General features: G+C 50.0%; 1 protein-coding gene across 7 annotated transcripts; it reads right to left on the minus strand.

Annotated features, from left to right (window-relative positions):
- Positions 1–383: 383 nt before the first annotated feature.
- SLC1A6 (solute carrier family 1 member 6) lies at positions 384–21,310 on the minus strand. 7 transcript variants are annotated; one of them, XR_003994765.1, is made up of 12 exons: positions 21,119–21,310; positions 19,881–19,982; positions 14,113–14,371; positions 12,907–13,044; positions 11,917–12,121; positions 11,049–11,091; positions 10,116–10,456; positions 7,676–7,909; positions 6,429–6,623; positions 5,904–6,038; positions 3,201–5,013; positions 384–2,068 (listed from the first exon to the last, which is right to left on the minus strand). XR_003994765.1 is itself a non-coding variant. In XM_030509594.1 (11 exons), the coding sequence occupies exons 2-11, from the start codon at positions 14,324–14,326 to the stop codon at positions 2,037–2,039; spliced, it is 1,641 nt and encodes a 546-aa protein (XP_030365454.1). In that variant the 5' UTR covers positions 14,327–14,371; positions 21,119–21,304; the 3' UTR covers positions 879–2,036. The 7 variants fall into 7 exon arrangements, 3 of the variants coding, with proteins under 3 accessions (XP_030365454.1, XP_030365453.1, XP_030365455.1); XR_003994766.1 differs by lacking the exon at positions 19,881–19,982 and having other exon boundaries at positions 14,113–14,366; XR_003994764.1 differs by lacking the exon at positions 19,881–19,982.
- Between the last annotated feature and the right edge of the window lie 1,937 nt (positions 21,311–23,247).

The raw sequence follows: 23,247 nt of genomic DNA on the forward strand, positions 1-23,247 counted from the left end.
CACGCTCAATTACCATGCCATTAATGCAACATTTCAATGAGTAATCTAAACTCCCTATTGTTTAAGTCTCAAAGACCTCTTCCACATCACCTTTGTTTGGGGTGGATTTCCTAGATGGAAGTGTGTGCTCGTGTGCTGTGTACTGCATGTGAAGTAAGCCTCATGCAGCTCTGCCTGTTTATTGACATGTGCAAAAGATGGTATCCAATAAAAAGCTTTAGGGAAAGGCCTTGTAAAAATCAGAATTGAGTATCTGACCCATGACATAGGCACATGGAGATAAGGAAGTGTCGTACATCATGCTAAAAGTAACATCCCTCACTTTGTAAGGTCATGGTCCCGAGGAAAAGTAATAGCAAAAAAAACCCATCATGCAAAAGCACTGTGGAAAAAAATTCCCTTTATTTTTCAAATATGCAAATGATCTGTATTAACACCGAAACTCACAGCAGAAAAAAAAAGCCCTCAGGAATTACACAGCCAAACTGCCGGGATGCTGGGAACACACTGTGCAGTGCCCATTTCCATCACCACTTACTTCCCCGGGCAGAGCAAAAGGAGGACATCCAATTGCAGGGCGGTTTTCCTGGGCACATCTGGCTCCCGAAACAATGTGCACACACCACATTTGTAACGTGACACACGGCCTGTCATGTGAAAACCCGTTTTCTTCATGGATTTTCTCTCTCAAAGTTAATTTTGAAGAGACGTGTCCTAATCCAAGAGCTCCTCGTGTACGTATGCATTGAGTCAGCCCTCTCATCCCAAATGTTGCCCGTCTAATCATTAGAAATAAATCCATTTGCAAATAGGAGAAACTCAAAAGGTTTCTACAAGTGGAAGCAGCAGGAAAGATGCACAAACTCTCAACTATCTGATAATTTAAAAAGGCAGTTGATAAAATGATTTAATACTTTCAGTTATCCAGTTTTGAAGGCTGAGTTAGTACAAGGTCAGCACTGGGTTTGGAAGGAGCACAAACAGACTTGTCTTGAGCTCTGCAAGCCTGCCTCCTTGCCAAGTCTGATGCAGGGAGGATGTATGTCCTTGGGATACGTGCACAGAAATCAAAGTGGAGAAATTTCTCTGTATATCGAGAAGTTCTTGTGTCACCAGCAAGTACAACTGAAAATCAGCGTGCATCGAGCTCCTTCCTGGTAAGCTTTGGAAGGCTCATTACTGGAATGAAGTAAAACAGCCTCTGTTGTTTTAGGGATGGGATTAGTTGGGTAAACCAAGGTGGGCATTGAAGTGAAGTATGCAGCTTTACAGCCTGAGAGTTCACTACTGCCTTTCCTTCTTGGATTAGCCACAAAAAAATTAACTCTGTGTGTATGTACATCTGTGCACATGTCCCTTTCATATATATATGGAGAGAGAAGTGTGTGTGTATATATATACACACATATATATATATTCCTGACAACACTTACTGGTCGGGTACTGTAAACAGATAGATAATCCCAATCAGAAATGGGTTAACAACATGGGTAAGCACCAGAGCTAGAAACTATGAGCTGAGTTCTGAAATTCCCCATGGGAGAGTGGTTTGCAATATTTGAAAATGAGGCCTCTACTTGTTTGTGCTCCACTAATCTTGTGCTGAAAGCAGGAAATCACCAGTGGCAGGGCTGGGAGGGTACTACTTTGTGGGAACATCTTTGTGGGCACACGGTGATGCAGCGTGGGATGGAGAGCCCCTTGTGCCATATGTTTACATGTCTGCTAACAGCAACAGAACACAGCTTAGACTCCTGCTGAGTTGTCTTAAAGTATCATTAGGATCCTTCCACATAGCTCTTAAAAATGATCAGGGTGGAAGGACCGTTTGCAATATCTCTAAACCAGAAAGCACGTGCATATATTATAAAGCCAGAAGGGACCCTTATGATCATCTAGTTCAGCTGTCTGTATAACCCAAGCCATAGGACTTCCCAGGATTCATTCCATTTGAGCTAGAGTCCAATCCAACAATCTTTTCTTCCAAATTCATCAGTTTGCCCTTTACACACAGGAAGTCTCTTCGGGATCAGAATTCAATGCTTCCTTGAGAAGTTGGACAAATAGTCTGGAAAAAAAAGAAAGAAAACCAAGATGCAGTTCAATGTGGATAAATCTGAATTCCTGACAGTAACCAACTGCACGAGCACAGGCTGGGAAGTTGCTGGCTAGGCAGCAGTTCTGCTTGAAATGATGTAGGGATTATCATGTATAACCACTGGCGTGGAGTCAATGTTATCATGCCGTTGTGGAAGCACTTTATTGGGTTTCATAAGCAAGTCTGTTCTTTAGGAAGGTTTAGACTCACGTCAGCTGAGCTGTGTTAATGATAAGCTAGTGCTGTCTGAGCCCACTGTAGATACAAGCTAGTGCAATGTATCATCTTCAAACTCTTTGATTAAGATCCAGTCTTTAGATACAGCCATCTCATCAAAGGAAGAGTCTAACCTCACTAAGGTTTAAGGTAAGATGAACAGACTTGGATTTGCTGTAAGTATGCATCACGGGCAGTTATCCTGAGCGGCCGATGCATAGCATGCTGTTGAACTATGGGAACTTGAGTCTGAGAGCTAAATCTACATGTACATGAAATATTCTCAGTGCTAAGAAATCTTTAGTTGGATTGTTGTGTCAAATTGTGGTTACTCCACTTTAAAAAAGATGAGGAACAGCAAGGAAAAAGTCCAAAGGAGAGGAATGTGAGTGATCATTACCTGTGAGGGTATATGGGCTCTGTTTAGTCTAGAAAGGAGAAGAGCAGACATTATAATAGTATTCATACAAGATAAAAACACGCTGCAAAGAGGAGGATCATGATTTGTTATCCTGCACACTTGCCCCCTGCTAGAGCAGACCTCGTCCGAATGAGCAGATAACTCCCACGGTCAGGAAGCAGCCTCCTGCCTTAGGCCTACGTGGAGCTACAACACACTTCCCTTTCCTCTGCTTTGTTATCCATTTCCATATGAAAGAGATGCACTCGTGCGTTTATCTCACAAAAATCATTCTGCCCATCAAAATAGATGTGGAATGTGGCAGCACCAATATATAATCCTGCAGTTCCTGAAGGACCAGAAAGAGCCTCAGGATCTGGCTTTGGGCATCTCAAGAAATGTGTTTTAGGAAGCTTTGTTGGTGCTGGGGAGCTAAGCATGTGCCGTTGTGTGGCTGTGGTTGGCAAAGTCGGCTCCAGCTCTTACCTCTGAGGTCTTCCTTCCTAAGTGAGGTCCACTCAGCTGCACCTCTGAGTGTATGGATAGATCTTCTGGATGGAAAAGATCAGTGTGGAAAGTCGGGGGAGAGGGGTTAAAGTGAGCTGCTGGGTTTGGAAGAATGAGCAGACCTCAAGCAAAAGCTGCCCAGTTCAGACAGTTCAGCTGTGCAGCAGGAGGCTGCCTGCTGCTGTGCCTGAGCTCAGCCGTTTCTAAAGCAGGACAGCTACCCTGCAGTAGCCCCCAAACTGTGACTCTTTTACATCTTCCTGGTTGTGTCTAGACATTCATCTTCTGGATGTTCATGGACCTGGATATTATGGAGCAAGCCTTGCTGATCCTGTTCACAGGAATGAGAGATACAGGCTGTGTTCCTGGCCACGCCAGGGGAGGGGGATAGAGCATGGATGAAGCAGGTCCCTACTTCTTGCTTGAGCCTCTGAGATGTTTCAGCCGTCACGTGGGCTTATGTCCAAGTGTGCTAACCAGAAGCTGAGCTCCATTTGGTAGGAACTGAGAAATTGTCCTGAATTTATAAGTTTGAGGTCTGGCAAACTTGTACAAGTGCTGAGAAGCGACTGGGGACTGCCTGTTAAAGATGAGGAGCTGTAGAAAGACAGAGGGATTTGGAAGCACGTTCTGGAGCAATGTGACCGAAGGGAATTCACTTCTGAAAATAGCCAAAGATGAGCAAAGGAACAGTTTCCTCAGGAGTCTTACGATGAGGAGTGAAACCGTTTGCTGAGCAGCTCTGGAGGTGGCAGGGAGGCATTCCTGGCACAGAGGTACCACCCAGCCGCTCGGGTGAGCAAACTGCTCCTAAACTTTGCATTTCCCCTTCTGGTTTCACCAAGAGGAGAAGAGCTTGCTAACAAGAACTGAAGTTAACTGGTGTTTGGCAGAGCTTGGTAGAAGGGAGAGCTGTTTCAGAGGCTGAATAATGGATATAATGAATTCTTTAATGGTTTGCTGCTTTCCCAGTCCTTCAGCAGCTTCCACTCCTGAAAAGCCTATTGACCCCTATTTTTGCTACCAGCCAACACAGGAAGCCCTGCCCCTGCTGTATGTTCCTTCAGGAGCTGGGTGACTAGTATCTGCAGCCAGAAGGGTTGCCAGAGGCATGAGAAGCTCTCAGGAAGCATAATCTGCATATCAGTGCAAACATCACTGACCAAGGGAAGGCTTTGCGGCTGTATCCTGAAAGATGGAGTCATCATGGCAACATTTTGGTGCCAGTCCACATGTGGTGGTGTCCCCAACCCACCTTGCCAGTTTGCTGTGCTCAAACTTTAGCTCAGAAATGAAGGAGCTCCTAGTCCAACTCATTCACTGGGTCTTCTTGGCTCAGGTCGAACTCTCAGACCACATAAGAATGACTAAATCAGGCTTTCGTGGAATAAAACTTTCTTTGCAGTTTAATTTTCTCCTCTTTAATGCCAGTCAGAAAGAGATGGGGGAGAAACAGGATCAGGGAAGACTGCATGTGGCAGATGGAGGGGGGAAAAGTGTGCATCTTGGAGAGTAGATCTTTCTCTGTCCTCCACTATGGACCCCCTTTCAAGTCTTGGCTTTTTACAGCACTAATCTGCACTCTGCTGCCCAACTTCACAGCACTGTCTCCCTCCTGGGGTGCCTGTGGGTGTTGTGCTGTGGGCAAACCAGGTGAGAGAGCTGCTCTTTCTCTAGCTCACAATTACCAAGTTCGCAGTCCTGCGCATCCAGCTCGTGCCGGGAGAGATGCTCCACGATGCCGGCCCCCAGAGAGTCCCCCAGGACGTTGGTGGTGGTTCTGAGGCGGTCCCTGAGAAACCAGAGAGAAAAATACAACATAGCTTCTGAGGAACAGCCAAGGGGACAAAGACTGTTTCAAGAAACATCTTCAATGAAACTTTGAAGTCACTCTAATAATTGGCACACTTCAACATTGGCAGGAAACTGACTCCCAAAGAGCCTTCCTTGACTGATAGCCCTGAGCACAGGCTGCACTTTCCTTCCTTTTTCCAGCCAAGTCTCATGCACGGTTCCCAGGAGAAGTGGAGGTGTTGGGCAAGGCTCTGCTTTCAGCTGCTCAGCCATGGCTGGGAGCAGACTGGGCCACAAACCAGCAAGACAAGCTAGAGAACAGAGGAAACACTGATGGTGTATCCCTGAGTCAGGATCTGGTTGTGTTTGAGAGAGCAAGGACTGCACAAATGTCTTCTTCAATCTCGTTCCTAAGAGCAGTCCTGTGAAATCACTTGTCCCAAGGTTTAAATGGGCAAGAAAGCTGAAATGGAGCAGAGTAGCTGAGGAGCTACACCCCCCTACACACTCCTCAGCTTTGTCTCCTCACACTTCCCGTGTTTGGTAGCACAGAACCACCACTCTGCAGAGTGAATTTGCTTATTATTGGCACAACCCGTCGCTGTTGTCTGGACACAGCTTCTGGGTGCCTTTTAAGGCTAAAAGCAAACTAAGGACATTGTGCTGGGCGACCAGGCTGGTGCCTTGGGTCACTGAAATACATGGTGAAGACTCCAGCATGGGCAGAGAGGGCTCCTGTGCAAAGGTCCCATGGATACAAGTGTGGTTTGAGCTTAATGATACCAGTTATTGAACCTGCGTTTAGCAGGGACACTGGGAGTGCAGAGGGACTCCATAAGCACTGGCAGGGGGCACAGAGCAGTGTGTGCTGCTGAGCAGAGAACTTACAGAAACCAGTCCACAGCGATGATCAGCGTAATGTCTTCGGTAGGCAGCCCCACTGATGTCAACACTATCACCATTGTCACCAGCCCTGCCTGGGGAATGCCTGCGGCTCCAATGCTGGCTGCTGTAGCAGTGATGCTGGAGGGAACAGGAAAGCACAGCTATCAGCAAAGGGAAGAGGTAGTCGCAGTTGCAAAAGTGTCAAGAAGTAGCTCAAACTCATCATCTACAGAACGCTTTGACAGCCTTTCTGTGTCACCGAGCGGGATGGTGGCACATGGGACATCAACACAGCAGCCAAGCTCCTCCCTGCCAGGCACCCATCCACAACAGACTGCACGCTCCAGATCTAGCTAAGGGATGGCCCAGACCTGGGAATACAATAAGGGCTCAAGAGGAGGTGTAGTACACCCTTCTTTTCCATACTTCTTTTTTGCTCGTTGTACCTTCCGAGCACAAGAGGAATCCAACCATACCTCAGATAAGGCAACAAAACTGCAGCCCTTCCAAAACTCTTTCCAAAGTCACCTTATTGTGATGATCTGCCCGAAGTCAAGTTCGTAGTTGTTGACTTGTGCAATGAAGATGGCTGCAAGGGCCTCGTACAGAGCAGTGCCATCCATGTTAATCGTAGCTCCCACGGGCAGGACAAACCTCGTGATGCGCCTGTCCACACCATTGTTTTCTTCCAGGCACCTGAAGGTGATGGGCAGAGTCGCTGAGCTGCAAGGAATTTACAGAACAGCGTGAATTGGGTATATGCTGACTTCAGAAGAGGGACTAAGCCTCTGCCTGGTTTAAGACCTTACCCACCTGTGTTTTCACCCTGCCATGTGAGCCAGAGGCCAGAAGCTGCTAGGAGAAAGAACAGTCTAAGCAAGGCTTCCTCAGGTATGGTGCACACTGCACATTCAGACAGGACTTTCCTCAGGGGGCTGGGGCAGGGGCTGTGTAACCCTGAGGCTGGTGATGCTGGTGTCACACCAAAAGAAGGTGATGCTCGGGGATTCAAGGTACATAGGACAGAGCCTCAAGACCAAAACTCCTTTGCCAGCTATTAAAAACACTTGAGCCCTTTCTCACCCCCCTCAGTGCATAAGACAAGAATGACCAACGTGTGAGAATGTATCTTGCAGAGAAAGCAGATAATTGTCTCTGAAAGAGAACATGAGCAGGAAAAATGTTGCATGTTTCAGTGTGAGAACACATGTGGGAGAGACTGTTACTTGCCAGGAAATTAATATAGCAAGAAACACAGAATTAGTGGCACAGCAGCTGCCTACAATCCCTTGCTCTGGTTGTGTTGCATGGCAGAGTGTCACTGAAGATATTGGTGTTGATGCCTTTGCCCAGGCCTCTGGTGCGTTTACTGCAGCTGAATACAGTATGTGAGCCTGGGAGACAGAAATGTGCTCATGTGTGTGAGTACATGTGTGGGAGAGGTATGTGTGCATGGAATACTGCTGCACTTCAGTGGGATCTGACATTTGAAATGCTGAGCTCAGCATTTCAGTGCCACAGAGTCACCACCACACTTGGTAAGGAGGAACACGGGCCATGCACTGATGGTTAGAGGTTGGCTACATGACGAGGGCTTCTGAGCTGAGAATTGGGAATCTTTCCACTCTCACGTCAGCCTGGCTGGAGCAGAGCAAAAAGCTGCTAGTACTAGAAACTGTGAGAGCACAGTGGTGCACTGAGGGCACGGGAGTGCTGAGGAGCAGCCCCAGAGGATCCCCGCCAGCCCCAACCCTCCTCCTGTGTAGCCGCCATACCTGGAGGAGGTGCCCAGGGCTGTGATGAGGGCCTGCAGCAGCCCTGCAATGAATACCCAGGGGTTCCTGTGAGTGACGATGAAGTAGAGCAGTGGCAGGATGCAGAGGGCGTGAATGAGAAGTCCAACGATGACGGTGAGCGTGTACATCCCCAGCTGGCCTCCCATCACTGCTAGGTCATCCATCTCCAGAATTTTGCCAGCAATTAAAAACATGATCCCAACTGGAGCATACCTGTGGCAGAAAAGCAAGGGTGACGCTCAAAACTGGCACCCACCCTTTCACACCAGCTGTGAATTCATACATGCTGGCTGCACAAACCCCAATAAGCCAGCACACCAGAAGTGCTCACTGAGCCTCATCATCGGATGGTACTGCTGGTTTCTCTTCTGGAAACCTGGAGAGAGCTGGGACTTGGTCACCACATGGGCAAACCCAACCCCAGCTCTCGTTGCGCTGGCAGGGACCCCGTGCTCTGCTGTGTGCACAGCTTGGGCACTGGAGGAGGTTTCCTCCTCCTTCTGGGTTCCCTCCACGTTTCCACAAGGCTCCTTGTGGAATTGATAGGGGAGGTTATATAGAGGGGTTTTCAGCATCCCTCCCTTTCCTAACAGAACTTGGGCTTTTTTAACAGAGAGGCACAGGGAAGTACAGGAGAAACAGGGGATTGGGGGGTCAATGCAGTAGTGTCCTATAGGTGCTGGGTAATCTTCAGACAATCACATTTAGGGGATGGGAAGGTATAGAGAATCCCTCTCTGGTACAGCAAGGACTGGGCACACCAACCCCTGTGAAAGCAGCCATCCTTTCCATTCCTTATGGCTTATTTTCCCCCTTCCATAACAATGCATCTCATGAGCAGCAGTGAGGCTCCACCGAAAGGAAGCCATAACACAGGCATGGAGAATATCATGGGCACTAAACTAAACATGGACACATCACTGGACCAAAGGAAATCCCAGCTCCACGGCCTCCCCTCTCAGGGCTGCGCCTCTACAGCTCAGGAGCTCACATGCAATTCATGCACAAGGCTCAGAGGTCCACATGCCAAACTCCAACTTAGCCTGGGAGGTTTGGAAAAGTTTCAGGACAGGATTTCACAAGTATTTCATTTCCTCCGACCATCTTCCTCCTTGGCTGCAGCCAATGACCAGCTCTGCCCAGGAAACCAGCTCCGGGGAGCCAGCCTGCAGACTGTGGCTTCAGGAAGGAGCTGACAGGCTGCAGCTGACAGTCCTGCCTCCTGTACCATCAGGAGTTTGTAAACCAGGACGTCTCTCCAGACACTACCTGCCATGTGGCACCCGCAGTTCTCTGAGTGTAACCAATGTCCTACACATCCACAACCTGCCTTTTTTCGCTATAAGAGGGTGCTAAAGGAGGGGATGTTGAAGGCACCTTGAAATTGTCTCTGGGAGTAGTGTGCAGGTTTCGCTGTGCTCGTGTTCTCTCTTCTGTGCCCTCTTATCTCTTCTTAGGAAAGTCAGACCCCAAGTTCTGGCTCATCCGTGGAGGAAAAGGTCCCAGAGGGGCTCCCCAATGCTCTGCTATGAGCTCAAAGTTGTTCTTCCCCTTTGTGTCTTTCTGTGTAAGGCCTGTCCTCACATGCTCAGGATGTTGCTCTGAGATACAAGACTGTGACTAGAAGACTATGGAAAGGAAGCTGGAATGATCTAAAATGGGAGAGGGTGCGGGGTGACAGATCCCTCCCCTGTCAGACAATTGCAGGTATTCTGCCAGCCCCACATCTCTCCCATCTTGTAGTACCTACCACAAACTCCTATTCAGACCTTGAGCCCCAGGTAGGTAAAGAGCTTAAAATAACAAGATTTGGTAAAATGCTGCCTTCTAGAGAAGACTTATCTCAGCACCATGTAGCATGTGCAGCCTTACACAGAAAGCAACAAGCAGCTGAGCTCTAGAGGAGTCAGAATCTGGGAGACCTCAAACTGAAAGGCAGGAACTTTGAGTTGACTCTGTCAGCCCAGCTCAGCTCTCAGAGCTAATGCAGACAGATGCCACCCTGAGTAGCAGGAAAGTGGCAAGAGGTTCTTGGGATTCATAGCTAAGACTCCTGGAACATAGCTGGAATGAAAGCTTTTGGTGGGAAAGCCTCACACCCTACCCATGTTGGTAAGGCTAAGAGATCTTCCACTCCAGCTCTCTGGTCTTCCAAGGATGTTTCCAGCAGCCTCAAGGGAAGCAAGTCCTGGTATACCTGATATTTCTAAGGTAAAAACAAAACAAAACAAAACAAGCAGGAAATGAAATGTGAACAAATATCCCATCCAGACTTTTCTCTCCAGCCTGATGGAGCCAAAGGAGAGCTGTGCTCATCTGCTTTTCCTGTGCATGGCATCCTCAAAGCTACCCCACTTCTCATCAGGTCAGCGGAAACTGCACCTGCAGACCTCCTGCTCCAACCGGCCGTGCTCCTCACCAGATGATAATGGCCACCAGCCTCATGATGGCTTCGTTGAGGCAGTTAAAGAACTCCCGCAGGGCCCGTCCCTTCTGCTTCATGCTGCCGATCACCAAACCGAAGCACATGGAGAACACTACCAGCCCCAGCGCGTTCACCCCATTGGCTGAGCCCGGGATGGGAATGACTTCTTCAAAGGTCAGCACCTCGGAGATGGTCCCCAGGGCATGAGTGACGTTCTCCAGGATGCCGGTGAAGTTCTCCGGCGCAGGGATCTGAGTGGTTGTCACGCCTGCCGTGACATTGCTGCTGTGGAGGACGGTTCTGGTGAACACCCTGGTGCTGTACTGCGTCTTGTACTGAAAAGACACAGATTATCAGATGGGCTCACAGGTCCTGGTTCAGGAGCTCAGGACAACAGGCTCTTGCATCTCTTCCTAAAGAGAGTACTGCAAGTTCCTGCTGACCTGTGTGGGAAACTTCCTTTCTCTGTTCTCGAGCCCCCTATATTGCTTTCATCAAGCTTACAGATCTGAAGGTCAAAAGAGAGCGTTGGAGCATCTCATATCACTAAGACTGATTTCTATTCTGGCTTCTCCAATAACCCTTTGGGCTGCTTCCAAGGGCACTAGCACTACAGAAGAGACAAATCCATGGAGAATCTGCTCCCATTTCACTGCCAGTCCAAGACTGCTACATGAGATCACAGAAACCCTCCCTGATTCTGAGTGTGGGATGGGGCAGAGGTTGAAGTCCCCACCTACAGACAGCTTGAAAAGCTTGTGTGGGGATGCTGTAGTACAGGCTGATGACTGCTCCTGGAGCAGTCACACTTTGGGAAGTGTGGGCAGTATGAAGGAATTGCTATTCCATCCCTCAGAGAAAAACGTTGGACTATGGTCTAGGGCACAGGGCGCAAAGGGAAGTGACAGGCGAGGTGGGATTTCATACCTGTTTGAAGCAGGCTTCTACCAGGTTGGGCGGGAACATGTTCCTGCAGTAGATAAGACAAGGGAAGGGTTATTGTCCTGTTTGATTAACAAGAAAACATGGGCTTCCTGGGCAATGCCTCTGTCCTGGGGCAGTCTCAGCTCACAGCTCCCCCGATGCCAGCTGAGGCCACAGAGCAGATGGGCCCTTTCTGTCTGACAGAAGATGGGAATATGCCAGTCTGGAGCCAGGCACCCTCCTGCATCTTTTCAGACTCCAAAAGGTTATATTTCAGGGAAGTGGAAAGAGACTACATGCGTAGAGCACTGGGATATGGGTAGATTGTAAAAGCATAATTGAACCCAACTGAACCTTGGAACGATACCACATACACTGCCTTGCTCTCAGCCTCATCTCTACAGCTGCCATTTGAGCTCTCAGAAACACAGCTTCATACCACTTGGGATGGTACAGCTTTGCAATTCACTGTGTAAGGTCACAGCGAGGGAGGGAGAGACAATGTCTTGGGAATCATCACTTCCTCAATTTCCCTGGGTCAGTGAAGATGGGTATTCAGAGTAGCCTTTGCTGGGTGAATTTCTGAAGGACATGCAGTCATTGATAGTTTTCATCACTTCATTTGCTGGGCACGCCTTGGCCTCTTGCATTAATACCTCTAACAGAAGGGCTCTAGGCCAAGCATTCCATCTCAGAGTGGCAAAGCCAGTTAGCTAGACTGAGCTAGAAGCAGCAGGCTGGGCAAGACTCAGCCATAAACCTCTTTCCCCAAGAGAGGATGCCTAAAGCTTAGACACTTCAAAAGGCTATTCCATGGAGGAATGTAATCTCAGCGGTACGATCTCAACATGAGACCATCTTGTTCACCTACCTCACCAAGTCCATGAAGGCATCTGTGGTCTGCACCTGCTCAATTCTGCCTTCTCGGTGAAGCTTGTCCTTAGATCCTTTCCCTGGGTGGATGATGATCACCATGAGGATGCCAATGAACACTGCTATGATTGTGGTCACCATGTAGTAAACAACAGCCCGCATCCCCATCTTCCCCGAGGCTCTGCCATCCAGTGAGGCCATTCCTGGGGAGTCACACAGAGAGACAAGGTGAGCTCTGTTGTCTCAGAGGGAAGCCCGAGGAAGATTCAAAGTGTGCAGGGCACATGCATGAGCAGGACGGGGAGCTGGGGTCTCTAGGATGTACAGCATACAAGGGGCAGACTTTGGACCTCCAGGGTCATGCCAATGTGGGAGAATATGGCTTGTGGTGGGATGCATTTGGGAATACAGCAATTTCCTCCTAAAATGCTCAGAAGGGAAATAACCCCTTCCCAATACACTGGGCCTTTAAGTCCTTAAAGGTGGGCTGTTTCAGCAGGTGGAATGCCTTACAGTCCCTTCTGCTGTGTGAAAGCTTGGCTGGCTGGCATGTCTCCTGGGGGGACCTGGATAAAACAAGGTCTCCAGCCAGTGGTCAACTCCAGCTCTTTTGGACTGGCACAAATTAACCTTTCCTAGGCTGGAGGAAACCTGAGGCTGACTTTGGGCAACAAACTTGTTGACTTTTGAGGTTACATAGGATGAAATCCTTGTTAATGCTCAAGTATTGGGTGTTGGAAACACCGCATTGAGTCCTCCCCAGTCTTCTGAGGAAGCACAAGGCCTCCTGCTTCTCTTCCCCACTACTGAGCTAGCAGGGGGTGAGTGTGAATGATGTTCACTAGGGCTGTAGGTTCAGGCTTGTCACTATCAGCCAAGCCAATCCAGGCACCTCCAGCTGGGGCACAAGAGGGGTACTCCAACAGCAGCAAGCACCCGCCTCTGCTGATCACTGCCTTGGCTGAAAGGAGCAGACGCCACTTCTCACCTGTGATCAAGCTGGAGACAATGAGAGGAAGAACCAGCATCTGGAGCATGCGCATCAGCAGCTCGCCGGGGAAGGAAAAGTACTTGATCTGGCGATAGGTCAGCTGGTAGGGCCGGAGAGAAAAGGCCAGGATGATCCCTGTGGATCAACAAAGGATGAGAATGGAAATGGGACAGTGTGATCCAGTGGTCTGCCCCTCAGTCCTACGGCATGGCTCTTCTCTTTCTTGTCTCCTTCCAGCTCCTCCTCTTCCCAAAGGAGTAAATGCTCTTTCTTTCTCTAACAGGCTGTGATCCAGTTTTTACTGTATGCTCCCTCTCTCCCTGTGCCATATTTATATGCACAGGAGCCTCATGCTAAACCATAGGTCTCCTTGTTGCTCTGTCTGCTGTTCCTCTGGGTTCTGTTCCCAGGAAGGTCATGAACACAAAAGTGCTGTGACCAGAGACATGATCTCCCATCCTAACCTAAGTGTCACTGCACAGTTTAGAGACTTTGTCCACCCACTTCTTAAAGCTGAGTTCAGCCAGTGAGTTGGAGACATAGACCCTGGTTCAAAAGCTAGGGACAATCCACTGTCTGCTGGGCAGATTTAGTTTGCATTGTATCACAGCCCTTTGCATCAGTTCCCCCTTCTGGTCCTGTCAGGCTGAAGCCGTTGGGATGAACCTGCAGAGCCCTTGTGCCTGTAGCTGTGCTCACAAGAAGTCTGAGGATTAGTAGAGCTGGATCATCAAACCCTTTCTGTTGCAGCCTGTTCCTAAGCTGCAGCTAGAAAGGATGAACAAGGACTCCCTCACACACCTTCTCTGCAAGGTCTGTTGTTCTTGCACACGAAGGTGCTCCTGATCTGGACAGCACTTTGAGCTGTCAGCTCCTCAGCTGTAAGGCCCCAGCCAAACCCTTATGATAAAATAAAATCTTAGTAGAACAAACAAACTTTTGATAGAATCATCACAGAATCCCAGCCTGGTTTGGGTTGGAAGGGACCTTACAGCTCATCTAGTTCCAACCCCCTGCCCTGGGCAAGGACACCTTCCACTAGAGCAGGTTGCTCCAAGCCCCTGTGTCCGACCTGGCCTTGAACACTGCCAGGGATGGGGCAGCCACAGCTTCTCTGGGCACCCTGTGCCAGCACCTCAGCACCTCAACACTGAACATTCCTTCATTCCCCATTCCTTCCTTCATTCCCCACCAGCTCCATACCTAGTAGGACTGCAGCAATGGTGAAGAGGACGAAGGCGTTTCTCCTGAGGAAGCTCTTGGCGCTGTCAGCAGTGATGCTGTGCATTCGCTTCTTGGCCCGGGCCGCGCGCTTCTGCACCGCCTGCCGCAGGCGCTGCACCCGGCTCTCAGCGCCGAGCCGCTTCGCCGCGTCCTCGTTGAGGAACAGGCTGTTGACGTGGCTCTGCTCGCTCATGGTCCACACGGCTGCTCGGTCCCCCACGGCACGGCTCTGCCTATGCTGCCCAGGAGAAGCACAGTTGGGAAAGCATCAGCTGCAGCGCTCAACTCGCCTTCTCTGGAGGTCATTCCCCTGGGCCCCTGAGCAGGTTTATTTAGATCTCCTCTGCCCCTCTGCAAGGAGCAGACCCCGGGGCAAGGCACCTAAAGGGCTGCCAGGGTCTTGTCGTGACTGCTCTGGTGTCTCCGGAGAAGCTCTGGCCTCTGTAGCACCCAGCCTGCACTGAGAAGCGGTTTGTGGTGGCCTGGACAGCCAGAAAGGGCTCCACAGCCTCCCAAGCTTGTTCTTAGGAGTCTTATCGGTTTGGACAGGAATGACTTTTGATCACCTGGCAATAAAAACAGTTCCTGCACACAAACTGTCCCAAACAAGACCAAGCAACAAACATTTCTGATGTACCTTTCTGACAGACCCCCACCAGGACAGCTTTCCCCCTGACAGCAAGCGGCACCGGCTGTTTCTGCAGAAAGAACATTGTCCCTTTGGATTATCCTCATTGGAGCCTGAGGATAACGTTTTACTGAATTTCCTTTGAAGCACAATAGGACTTTCAAGTATTCTCTCTTGTCAGTCTCCACCGATAGGCTTAACCTGCTGTCCAGTCTTCACAAAGATCCAGATCAAACGTACTCCAAAGATGTAACTAAAGAACCAGTTCTGCTCCGGGCTGGCTGCAGGGCCCGGAGCAATCCACTGCTCTTTAACTGGTTAGTTTGTACTATTATTCCCATATTGCTCTGAACGAAAGAACAAGGGGGCTACATGTGCGTGCCTGGCTACTCTGGAGTGCAACCCAACAGCTCTCAGCATTAGGAGGATTCTTGCCTGACTGTGCAGGTGCCATTTTCTTATTCACTGTGCCTTGACAGATACAAGGTCTGAAAACGGTTCTTGTTCCCAGGGGTTTGCAAAGATAATACAAGACCAGATGAAACCAAAGAGGAACAAAGTCACCTTAAACACATCAGCAGGTACTGAAAGACCTTCCTTTGGTGTCGCAAGTCAAACAAGCTACTCCATTTGAAATCCTAAATTTAAGTCAAAGAAATCATCACAACTGGGATTACATTGTCTATAAAATGCACGTCACATCTAGTGTCTGCCATCTGGACCCACATAAATGCCTATCATGAACTGAAGACATCACCTTAATGAGGAATTGGTTCATGGTCCAACATTGCAAGGTCATTTCCAACAGAGAGATGGAGGAGGACCTCCATTCTGATAGGAGGTGTGTTTGCACACATGCTAATGCCTTCTTGAGGTTCAGAGCAGTGGAAGAGACACAGGAGGCTAAGAAATTAATTATGGATTCAATCCCCTCTGCCCCAGAAGAGACTTGTGTTATTTATCTAGTAGCCTCCCAGATGCAGGGTTGGACAAACAAAATGAATAGCTCTCAGGTTCCAGTGAGCCAGGACTTTCACACATCTTGTATCCTCCTGTGTTGCCAGTTACTGGCATCACTGGCCCTACAAGAAAGAAGACACCTCTCAGACCTCACCCTTTCCTGTCACAGAATCACTGAATAATCCCTTTTGTGACCCATCTTACCTTCCTTTGTCTGCAGGATTCCCAGAAGTCTATCCCAGAGCTTCCTGCCCTTATGGTGAGAAAAGTGGCTGCCTGCACTGACAGCAGCTGGAGGGATAGGCTAGACTGGACTAGACTGGACTAGACTGGACTAGACTAGACTGGACTAGACTGGGCAAGACAAGAACCAGTTGGAAGGGACATACAGTGATCACTCAGTCCAACTGCCTGAAAAAATTAGGACTGACCAAGTCAAAGTCTATCATTACGTGCATTGTCCAAATGCCTCTTCAACACTGACAGGTTTGGGGCATCAGCCACCTCTCTTGGAAGCCTGTGCCAGTGTTTGAACACCCTCTTGGTAAAGAAATGCTTCCTAATTTGAAGTCTGGACCTTCCTTGGTGCAGCTCTGAACATTCCCAGGCGTCCTGTCCCTGAATCCCAGGGAGAAGAGATCAGCACCTCCCTCTCCATGTCCCCTCCTCAGGAAGCTGTAGAGCACAATGAGGTCACCTCTCAGCTTCCTTCTCTCCAACAAGACAAACCCCGAGCCCTTAGCATGCCTCAGAGGACATGGCTTCCAGCCCTGGCACCAGCTTTGTTGCCTTCCTCTGGACACTTTCAAGGATCTTCACATCCTTCTTAAACCACGGGGCCCAGCATGGCACACAGTGCTCCAGGTGAGGCTGCACCAACGCTGAATACAGTGGGACAACCCCTTCTCTTGCCTGGCTGGTTCTGCTGTGTTTGGTGCAGCCCAGGATGGGGTTTGCCCTCTTGGTGCCCGGGCACACTGCTGGCTCCTATTGAGCCTTCCAGATCCCTTTCTGAAGGGCTGCTCTCCAGCCTCTCCTCTCCCAGTTTATACTTGTGCCTGGCATTACTCCACCCCTGGTGCAGAAGCCAGCATTTGTTCTTGTTCAGTTTCATGCCATTAACCAGTGTCCAATGCTCTAGTCTATCTGGATCCCTCTGCAAGGCCTCTTGTCCCTCAAGAGAGTCAACAGCACCTCCCAGTTTGGTATCATCAGCAAACCTGCTGCTGGTGCATTCAACTCCTGCATCCAGATGGTTGAGAAATATATTGACCAGCACCGGCCCTAGGATTGAGCCCTGAGGAACACCAGTGGTGACCAGTCCCAGCCAGATACAGCCCCATTAACTAGAACCCTTTGTGCTCTGCCCTTCAGCCACTCCTTCACCCAGCGCACCATGAACCTGCCCATCCCACAGTTGGACAACTTGTCCGGAAGGATGCTCTGAGGGACACTATCAAAAGCTACATCCACCACCTTCCCTTCAGCCACTGAGCAGGGGACCTTGTCACGGAAGGATATCGTTAGTTAAGCAGGACTTTCCTTTTGTGAACCCAAGTTTTCCGTGCCCGCTGAGTGTATTATTCCTCAAATGCCTTTCAATAGGACCCAGTATAATCTTCTCCATAATTTTTCCAGGAACTGAAGTTCAACTAACAGGTCTGTAGTTCCCTGGGCCTTCCCTCATGTCCTTTTTGTAGACTGGAATAACATCCACACGGCAGAATGGATTACCACCCAAGGCAAGCACTTTGAAAAGCGGAACCACCAAAGAGAATTTCAAGCCCCAAAGACTGACCTTCTTCCTCCCAAACCACTCACTCTTCATCAAAGTACCCAGCACGCCTTGGGAGGGTGAAGTGCTACCTTTGACACTCAAAGCTCCCATCTCTTTAGTGAAAACAGTCACACTGAGGGCTCTGAAATCACCATCATGGGTTTGCTACATGCAAACCAGGCTTCCTGTTTGTTGTGGTGACCCGTGGAGGCCTGTGTTGAGCCAGGAGGATGGAAATGCAGACTCACCTCTCCTCCAAACCTTGCCTTAGGGTTGGACCATACCACAGCAAAGGCACAAACGCCTTCACAGAGCAGGTGGGAGCAGAATCCACACAGATAAAGGGACTCACCTGCTCTTTTTTCCAGATGTCTCTCCATCCACGTGCACTGGAAAATGTGTTTTTGAGCAAACAAGAGGAAATTTCTCTTTGGAGATGGAAAAGCTCAGGATGAATCATGAGATCCCATGTTCCACCAAATGCTCAGCAGCCTTCTCAGAGCAAAACTTAGCACACAGACGGAACTCAGCAGCAGAACTTGCTCCTGTGCTGTCCCCACCCTCTTGCTGGCTTGCTCCCTTTCTCGTCTGCATATTTTGCAATACAGTGGCCCCCTCCAAAGCACATTCCCATTGCATCTCTGGCCTGACATTGTGTAAATGTTCCCTATTGCATCAGCTGGAAGTTCCCCGTCTGCTGCAGGGTGTTATCAAAAGCACTCCTGCAGATGAATGCTCTGGCAATGGCTTGGGTGTCCCTTCTTGTGAGGAAGAAGGTGCCTTTGCTCTCTTGGTAAAAGTTCTCTTATTCAGGGCCACTTCTCCAGGCTCCAGCCTGCCAGAAACACTGAGATATTGGAGAGAGCGCTTTTGGAGGTAACATCAAGGCTGGACCAGGAAGCACAGGATGTTTTGCAAGAAAGTTGAGTGTTGCAAAACTAATGCCTAGTTCCTGGCAATGGGGTTTCACAGAAACAGTGGAATTTTGGCTGTTTTAGGGACATCAGTCAAAAGATGGTGAATGTAAAAAGTAGGGAAGGAAGACTCTTGCACTACCCTTTTTTGTTGTCCTGCTCTTTGCAGATTTTTGTGGGGTTATCTTCTCATCTACCCAGGGAGGAGATGTCCAGCATGGGGGGAGGTGGGCAATGGTGCTTAAGGACCTCTAAAGAGCTAGAAAAGAGGAAATCTCTGAATCAGCTGAGATGCATCTGTTCAATGTGTACTGTATGCAAAGCTCCCCCAGCTCCAACCCCTGCCACAGGCAGGGACACCTTCCACTAGAGCAGGTTGCTCCAAGCCCCTGTGTCCAACCTGGCCTTGAACACTGCCAGGGATGGGGCAGCCACAGCTTCTCTGGGAAAAGTCTGTGCCAGCGCCTCAGCACCCTCACAGGGAAGAGCTTCTGCCTCAGAGCTCATCTCAATCTCCCCTCTGGCAGGTTAAAGCCATTCCCCTTGGCCTGTCCCTACAGGCCCTTGTCAAGAGTCACTTTCCATAATGATACTTCATGGAAATGGCCAAGTGCTGCTTGTGGCTATTGGATGAATCATGAGGACCCCAGGGGTGTCTCAGCAGAAGGGGACCTATCGGTCCGGGGGATCTGCTGCAAGATACTCCTCTCAGACAAGGAAGGTCCTGGCCACTGGCAGGGTATGGCATTGCAGGGCACTCTTGCATGGTGTGGGGGTAGCAGAAACAAAATGAAACGCTCAGGTGAAGACGTTATCTGCCTTCTTGCCCTGCGCTTCACTCTCTCATGGGGCAGAGCATCAGCAGCCAGCCCATGCCCTGCTCCCTCTGCACTGACAGGGCTTTCGGGTTGTTACCGTGCCCAAGAGATATCAGCGATTGGCACATCACCAGCCCCGAGGAAGCCAAAAGGCTGCGTGGCCAACACAGCAGAGGAGAGCTCCAGTCTCCAGAGGGTCCAGGCTCTCAGCTGGGACAAATCCAGTTGTCACTACCCAGAACAAATGGATGAGAGACAATGATTGAAATGCTGGTGCTTTACATGGTTGTCCCACTATTTCTGATGTCTGTGCAGAACAACACATGAGGGGTTAATCTAATTAGTCAGTTTTCCTCCTGGGACTGACAGGATTCAGCCAAATTAGCAATGCCCACTGCAAAGTCTCTCCCAGGTTCACCAGCCTCCAGGGGCTGAGGGAAGAATGGCAATACAATCAGTACAGCCTGTACTGTCCCATGGCTGCTAACGGGATGACACCAGACAAGCACATCAGAGTCAGGTCCTTCCCCATAACAAGAGCTCCCCCAGGCTCCCGCTTCCCTCTGCTAACACAATTCTCTCTCTTTTTTATTTGTTCATTGCTGAAAGCCAGCCAGAGACTGTGAAATAATCAGCAGTTTTGAGCCCACCGTCTCTCTTGTCTCCAAGGAAACTCTGCTGTTATGCTCAACATCAAAGCCGGGAGGGTTTTCAAGGAGGGAATTCTCCACAGGTAGCAGCAGAGAAGCACCCTAAGGGGGAGAAGAGGAAGGAATCTCTGCAGGGGAGAAGCTTTGCACAAGTGAGGCTGACACGGAGAGACGAGGCAAGGGGTCACTGCGAAAGCTGTGCTACTCTTTCCAATGCAGACAGCTCCTGGACAGCTCTCAAGTCCTGCCTGCTTTTGGGAGGACCATTGGCATGCCGGAGTAGGAAGCTACAGTCCCTCCGCTACCAGCTGAATAAAATAGGTGCTTTTCAGGGACTGTCTTTGCAAGGATGGCAAAGGAGCAGTGGATGTCTCCGCTCTTGCCTCCCTTTCCCCCACCAGTGCCTGTCAGGAGCATCGAATCCATAACTGTGCTATTAGCTGGGTTTGTTCAGTCCTGAGGACCAGGATAGAGAGGGCTCACAGACCCCCTGGCTGGAGGCATCTTCATCCCTCATGCAGCCTGACCCATTGCTTGCCCTTGGGAAGGGGAATACAAGCTGAAAGCAATGAAGGCAATGTGCCTGCGCTGAAAATTTCCATTCACAAGCCCAACTGGGGTGAACTCAGCCATCTTCGTGTTGCTATAGCAGCCCCTGGCAGGGCTTTCTGCTCAGTGAAGTGTGAGGGCACCTCCATTTCCCACTCGCTACCTGGCAGCCAGCTCCTACCATGACAATGGACCCAGGAGGAGAACAGATCTGCCCAGTGTCCAGGCCAGTGTCCAGCCACTGCCCCACCTCTGTGACAGAGACAAGCTTAGGGGACAGGAATCTGCAGTGGGCAGGAATTTCAGCCCAGCTGAGCTCTACAGTGCTAAACTGATCATCAGCAGATCCCCTACTTTGGGGCCTAAGTGCGATGCTGGGAGGACAAGTACTGCTCTCCCCATCGCTCCCTACTCATGCTAAGGTCCTGTGATAAGGTTGTCTCCCTCTAGCTGCCCACCAGGCATTTCTGTTCTGGGCCCCCAGCCCAAAACATACAGTCCCACTTTCCAACCACTCGCCTCTGGGCAGTTCCCTGTCCTAAAGCAGGGTGAGAGCTATCCCTGCTGCTCTCTTGCGCACATATACCCAAGGAAATCTCCTGCCATCCTCCTGTCCTGCTTCAGCCCCTGGACCTGACCCCGGCCCCGCTCTTATTCATGCATTCAGGTTTGCTGACAGAACTACTCACCTGGAACAAGTGCTGGTTGTTGAGCACGAAGGTCTTTCTCGTCTTGGGGGGTTACTCTGAGTTTTTTTCGCTCTTTAATTCTTTAAGCTGAAAGGCGGGATGCAGGATTTTCTCCTTGGAAAGGTACAGTGTTAGCAGGGAGCTCTGAGCAGTACCTCCTGAGAGAGGAAAGGAAGACTGTAATATGCTCAGGATACATGGCAGCAGGGGGTGGGGGAGTGGCATGGAGGAGGAGACTGTAAAAATCTTCGATGATTGCAGGAGCCCAGAGGACAGAAAGTACCTGTCACCATGATGTGACACGCAGCCCGTGCTGGCTTTACCACCACCAGTGGTCCTGCGCTTGCCTCTGCCTCCTCACACAAGCTGCAAAGAGGGTTAGCAGTAACAGAGAGCAGGGTGAGCTGCTAAATCAGAACCTGATCCCATCCCCATCCCACCCCACTCCTGCCCCTCTGCTCCTGCCATGAGGGTGGCTGCGTGCAGGAATCCCTCCATCCGTCCGCAGCAGCTGGGTACCCTGGGCAGGCAGGTCCTCCACCAGTCCACTCTGTTGTAAGCGGGACCTCAGAGACCCAGGCACACCCTGAGGGGATGGACGTGTGTCTGTGCCCAGCAGGAAGGGTGGCATTGCCCGTCCGTGTGTCAGGCAAGTCACAAGGAGTCAATTCACTGAGTGTGCAAAGGGAACACGCTGGCAGCGCAGCCTGTCAGGCAGCCAGACCCTGCTGGCAAGGCAGCCCAGAGAACGTCCACTGTCCTTACTCAGTGATCTCTTACACATTGATTCCTGCCGTGACGCGTTGTGTCTGCAGCTAGAACTTGCCCCAGAGTTTGAACTCGTCCAGCAAGGGGTAGGTCAAAGCCAAAGTGCCAGGCTCATCTGACAGGGTCCTGGAACTGAAATCCCCCTTGAGAACTACGTGCCCAGCAGACTCTGTGGGCAGATGAAAGCTCGATCTCTTCTGCCCAGGTACCAGAGAGCAGCTCCCAACACCAGATGGCTTTTTGCAGACATTGAGCATAGAATTATTTAGGTTGGAAAAGACCTTTAAGATCATCAAATCCAACCATAAATCAGGAATGGTGATTAGATGGAACTTCTGGACGAGTCATTTGGAGCCTGGGGTCTTGGCTTTCTCTCCCATTCTCCCTTGTTTTAACTTGCTACATCTGCCAAATCAGCGTGGACACAGGCCGTTGCTGCATCAGGAGACAAGGACAAACTGTCTGCACCTGACAAATTGCTTGGTCTTCACACGAGTTGGTTGCTCACAGGTAAATGCAGGAAACGGCACTGATCTTCCTACTGAAGGCTGCACAAGTTCAGCGAGGTCTCAGGTCATGCAGGTCTTAGCTGGGAGCTGGAAGCCCCAGTGCCTCAGGCAGCAGCTTTCCTGACAGAGGGGTGCCTGAGCTCCCTGTGTGCTGGAGGCTGGTGACCCGCAGCAGTGCTCCCTGCCTGGACAAGCGCGTTCCTGACACTACCCAGAGAGGGGCAGAGCTGCCATGCACTTGGCCATCCCTGAATCTACCCCAGGGACAAGGGCTGGCTAACGGTGAATGATTGTCCTTTTCCACTTCCTATGCTTCAAGTGCAGTTTGGCTCCTAGAATCTGCACTAGTTCTTAGTCATTGTTTTAATGCCCAGGTTTATACCTGGGCTTTTTTTAGCCATAAACTCTCAGTGACAAACGCCTTCAACTTTCTCCTCCAGCAACTTTTTCCATGCTTCATTTTGACTTCACCTGGGGCAGTTTCCAGCCATCTTTGAGATGTGACTCTTGAGAGTCACAGAGGTTTTAAAGAGGGTTTGTGTGTCTAAGTGAGATTTGCAGGGTCAGCAGAAAAGCTACTTCTTTATCATCTCTCTGTTTTAAAATAAATATATTGATTATCTATCAGCTCTTTAAAAAGCAGAACATCTCAAGATGGGCTGAGTGTTGGTTCATGATGTAGCGATAAGGAAAAACCAGGCATGTGAATCTCTGTTAGCAGGCGGTTATGGCAAATCCAGGTTGCTGTGCACATGCTGGATGAGACACTGCTGCTGCAGGGCTGGGTGAGAAGAAGCCAAGCGGACGGCCAGTAAGCACTTACTGCATCAGCCTTTCAAAAGGGCTCAATTG

The sequence above is a fragment of the Strigops habroptila genome, chromosome 20, assembly GCF_004027225.2.
Source record: "Strigops habroptila isolate Jane chromosome 20, bStrHab1.2.pri, whole genome shotgun sequence".
Classification (NCBI taxonomy): Eukaryota; Metazoa; Chordata; class Aves; order Psittaciformes; family Psittacidae; genus Strigops; species Strigops habroptila.

Bases quoted from the DNA above. Each gene is read 5' to 3' on its own strand.
- SLC1A6 (XM_030509593.1), bottom strand. From the start codon at position 17,958: ATGATTCATCCTGAGCTTTTCCATCTCCAAAGAGAAATTTCCTCTTGT. The intron at 13,045-14,112 runs GTATGGAGCTGG...GTTGATCCACAG, and splicing joins CATTGCTGCAGTCCTACTAG to GGATCATCCTGGCCTTTTCT. The intron at 7,910-10,115 runs GTGAGGAGCACG...TTTCTGCCACAG, and splicing joins CTGGTGGCCATTATCATCTG to GTATGCTCCAGTTGGGATCA.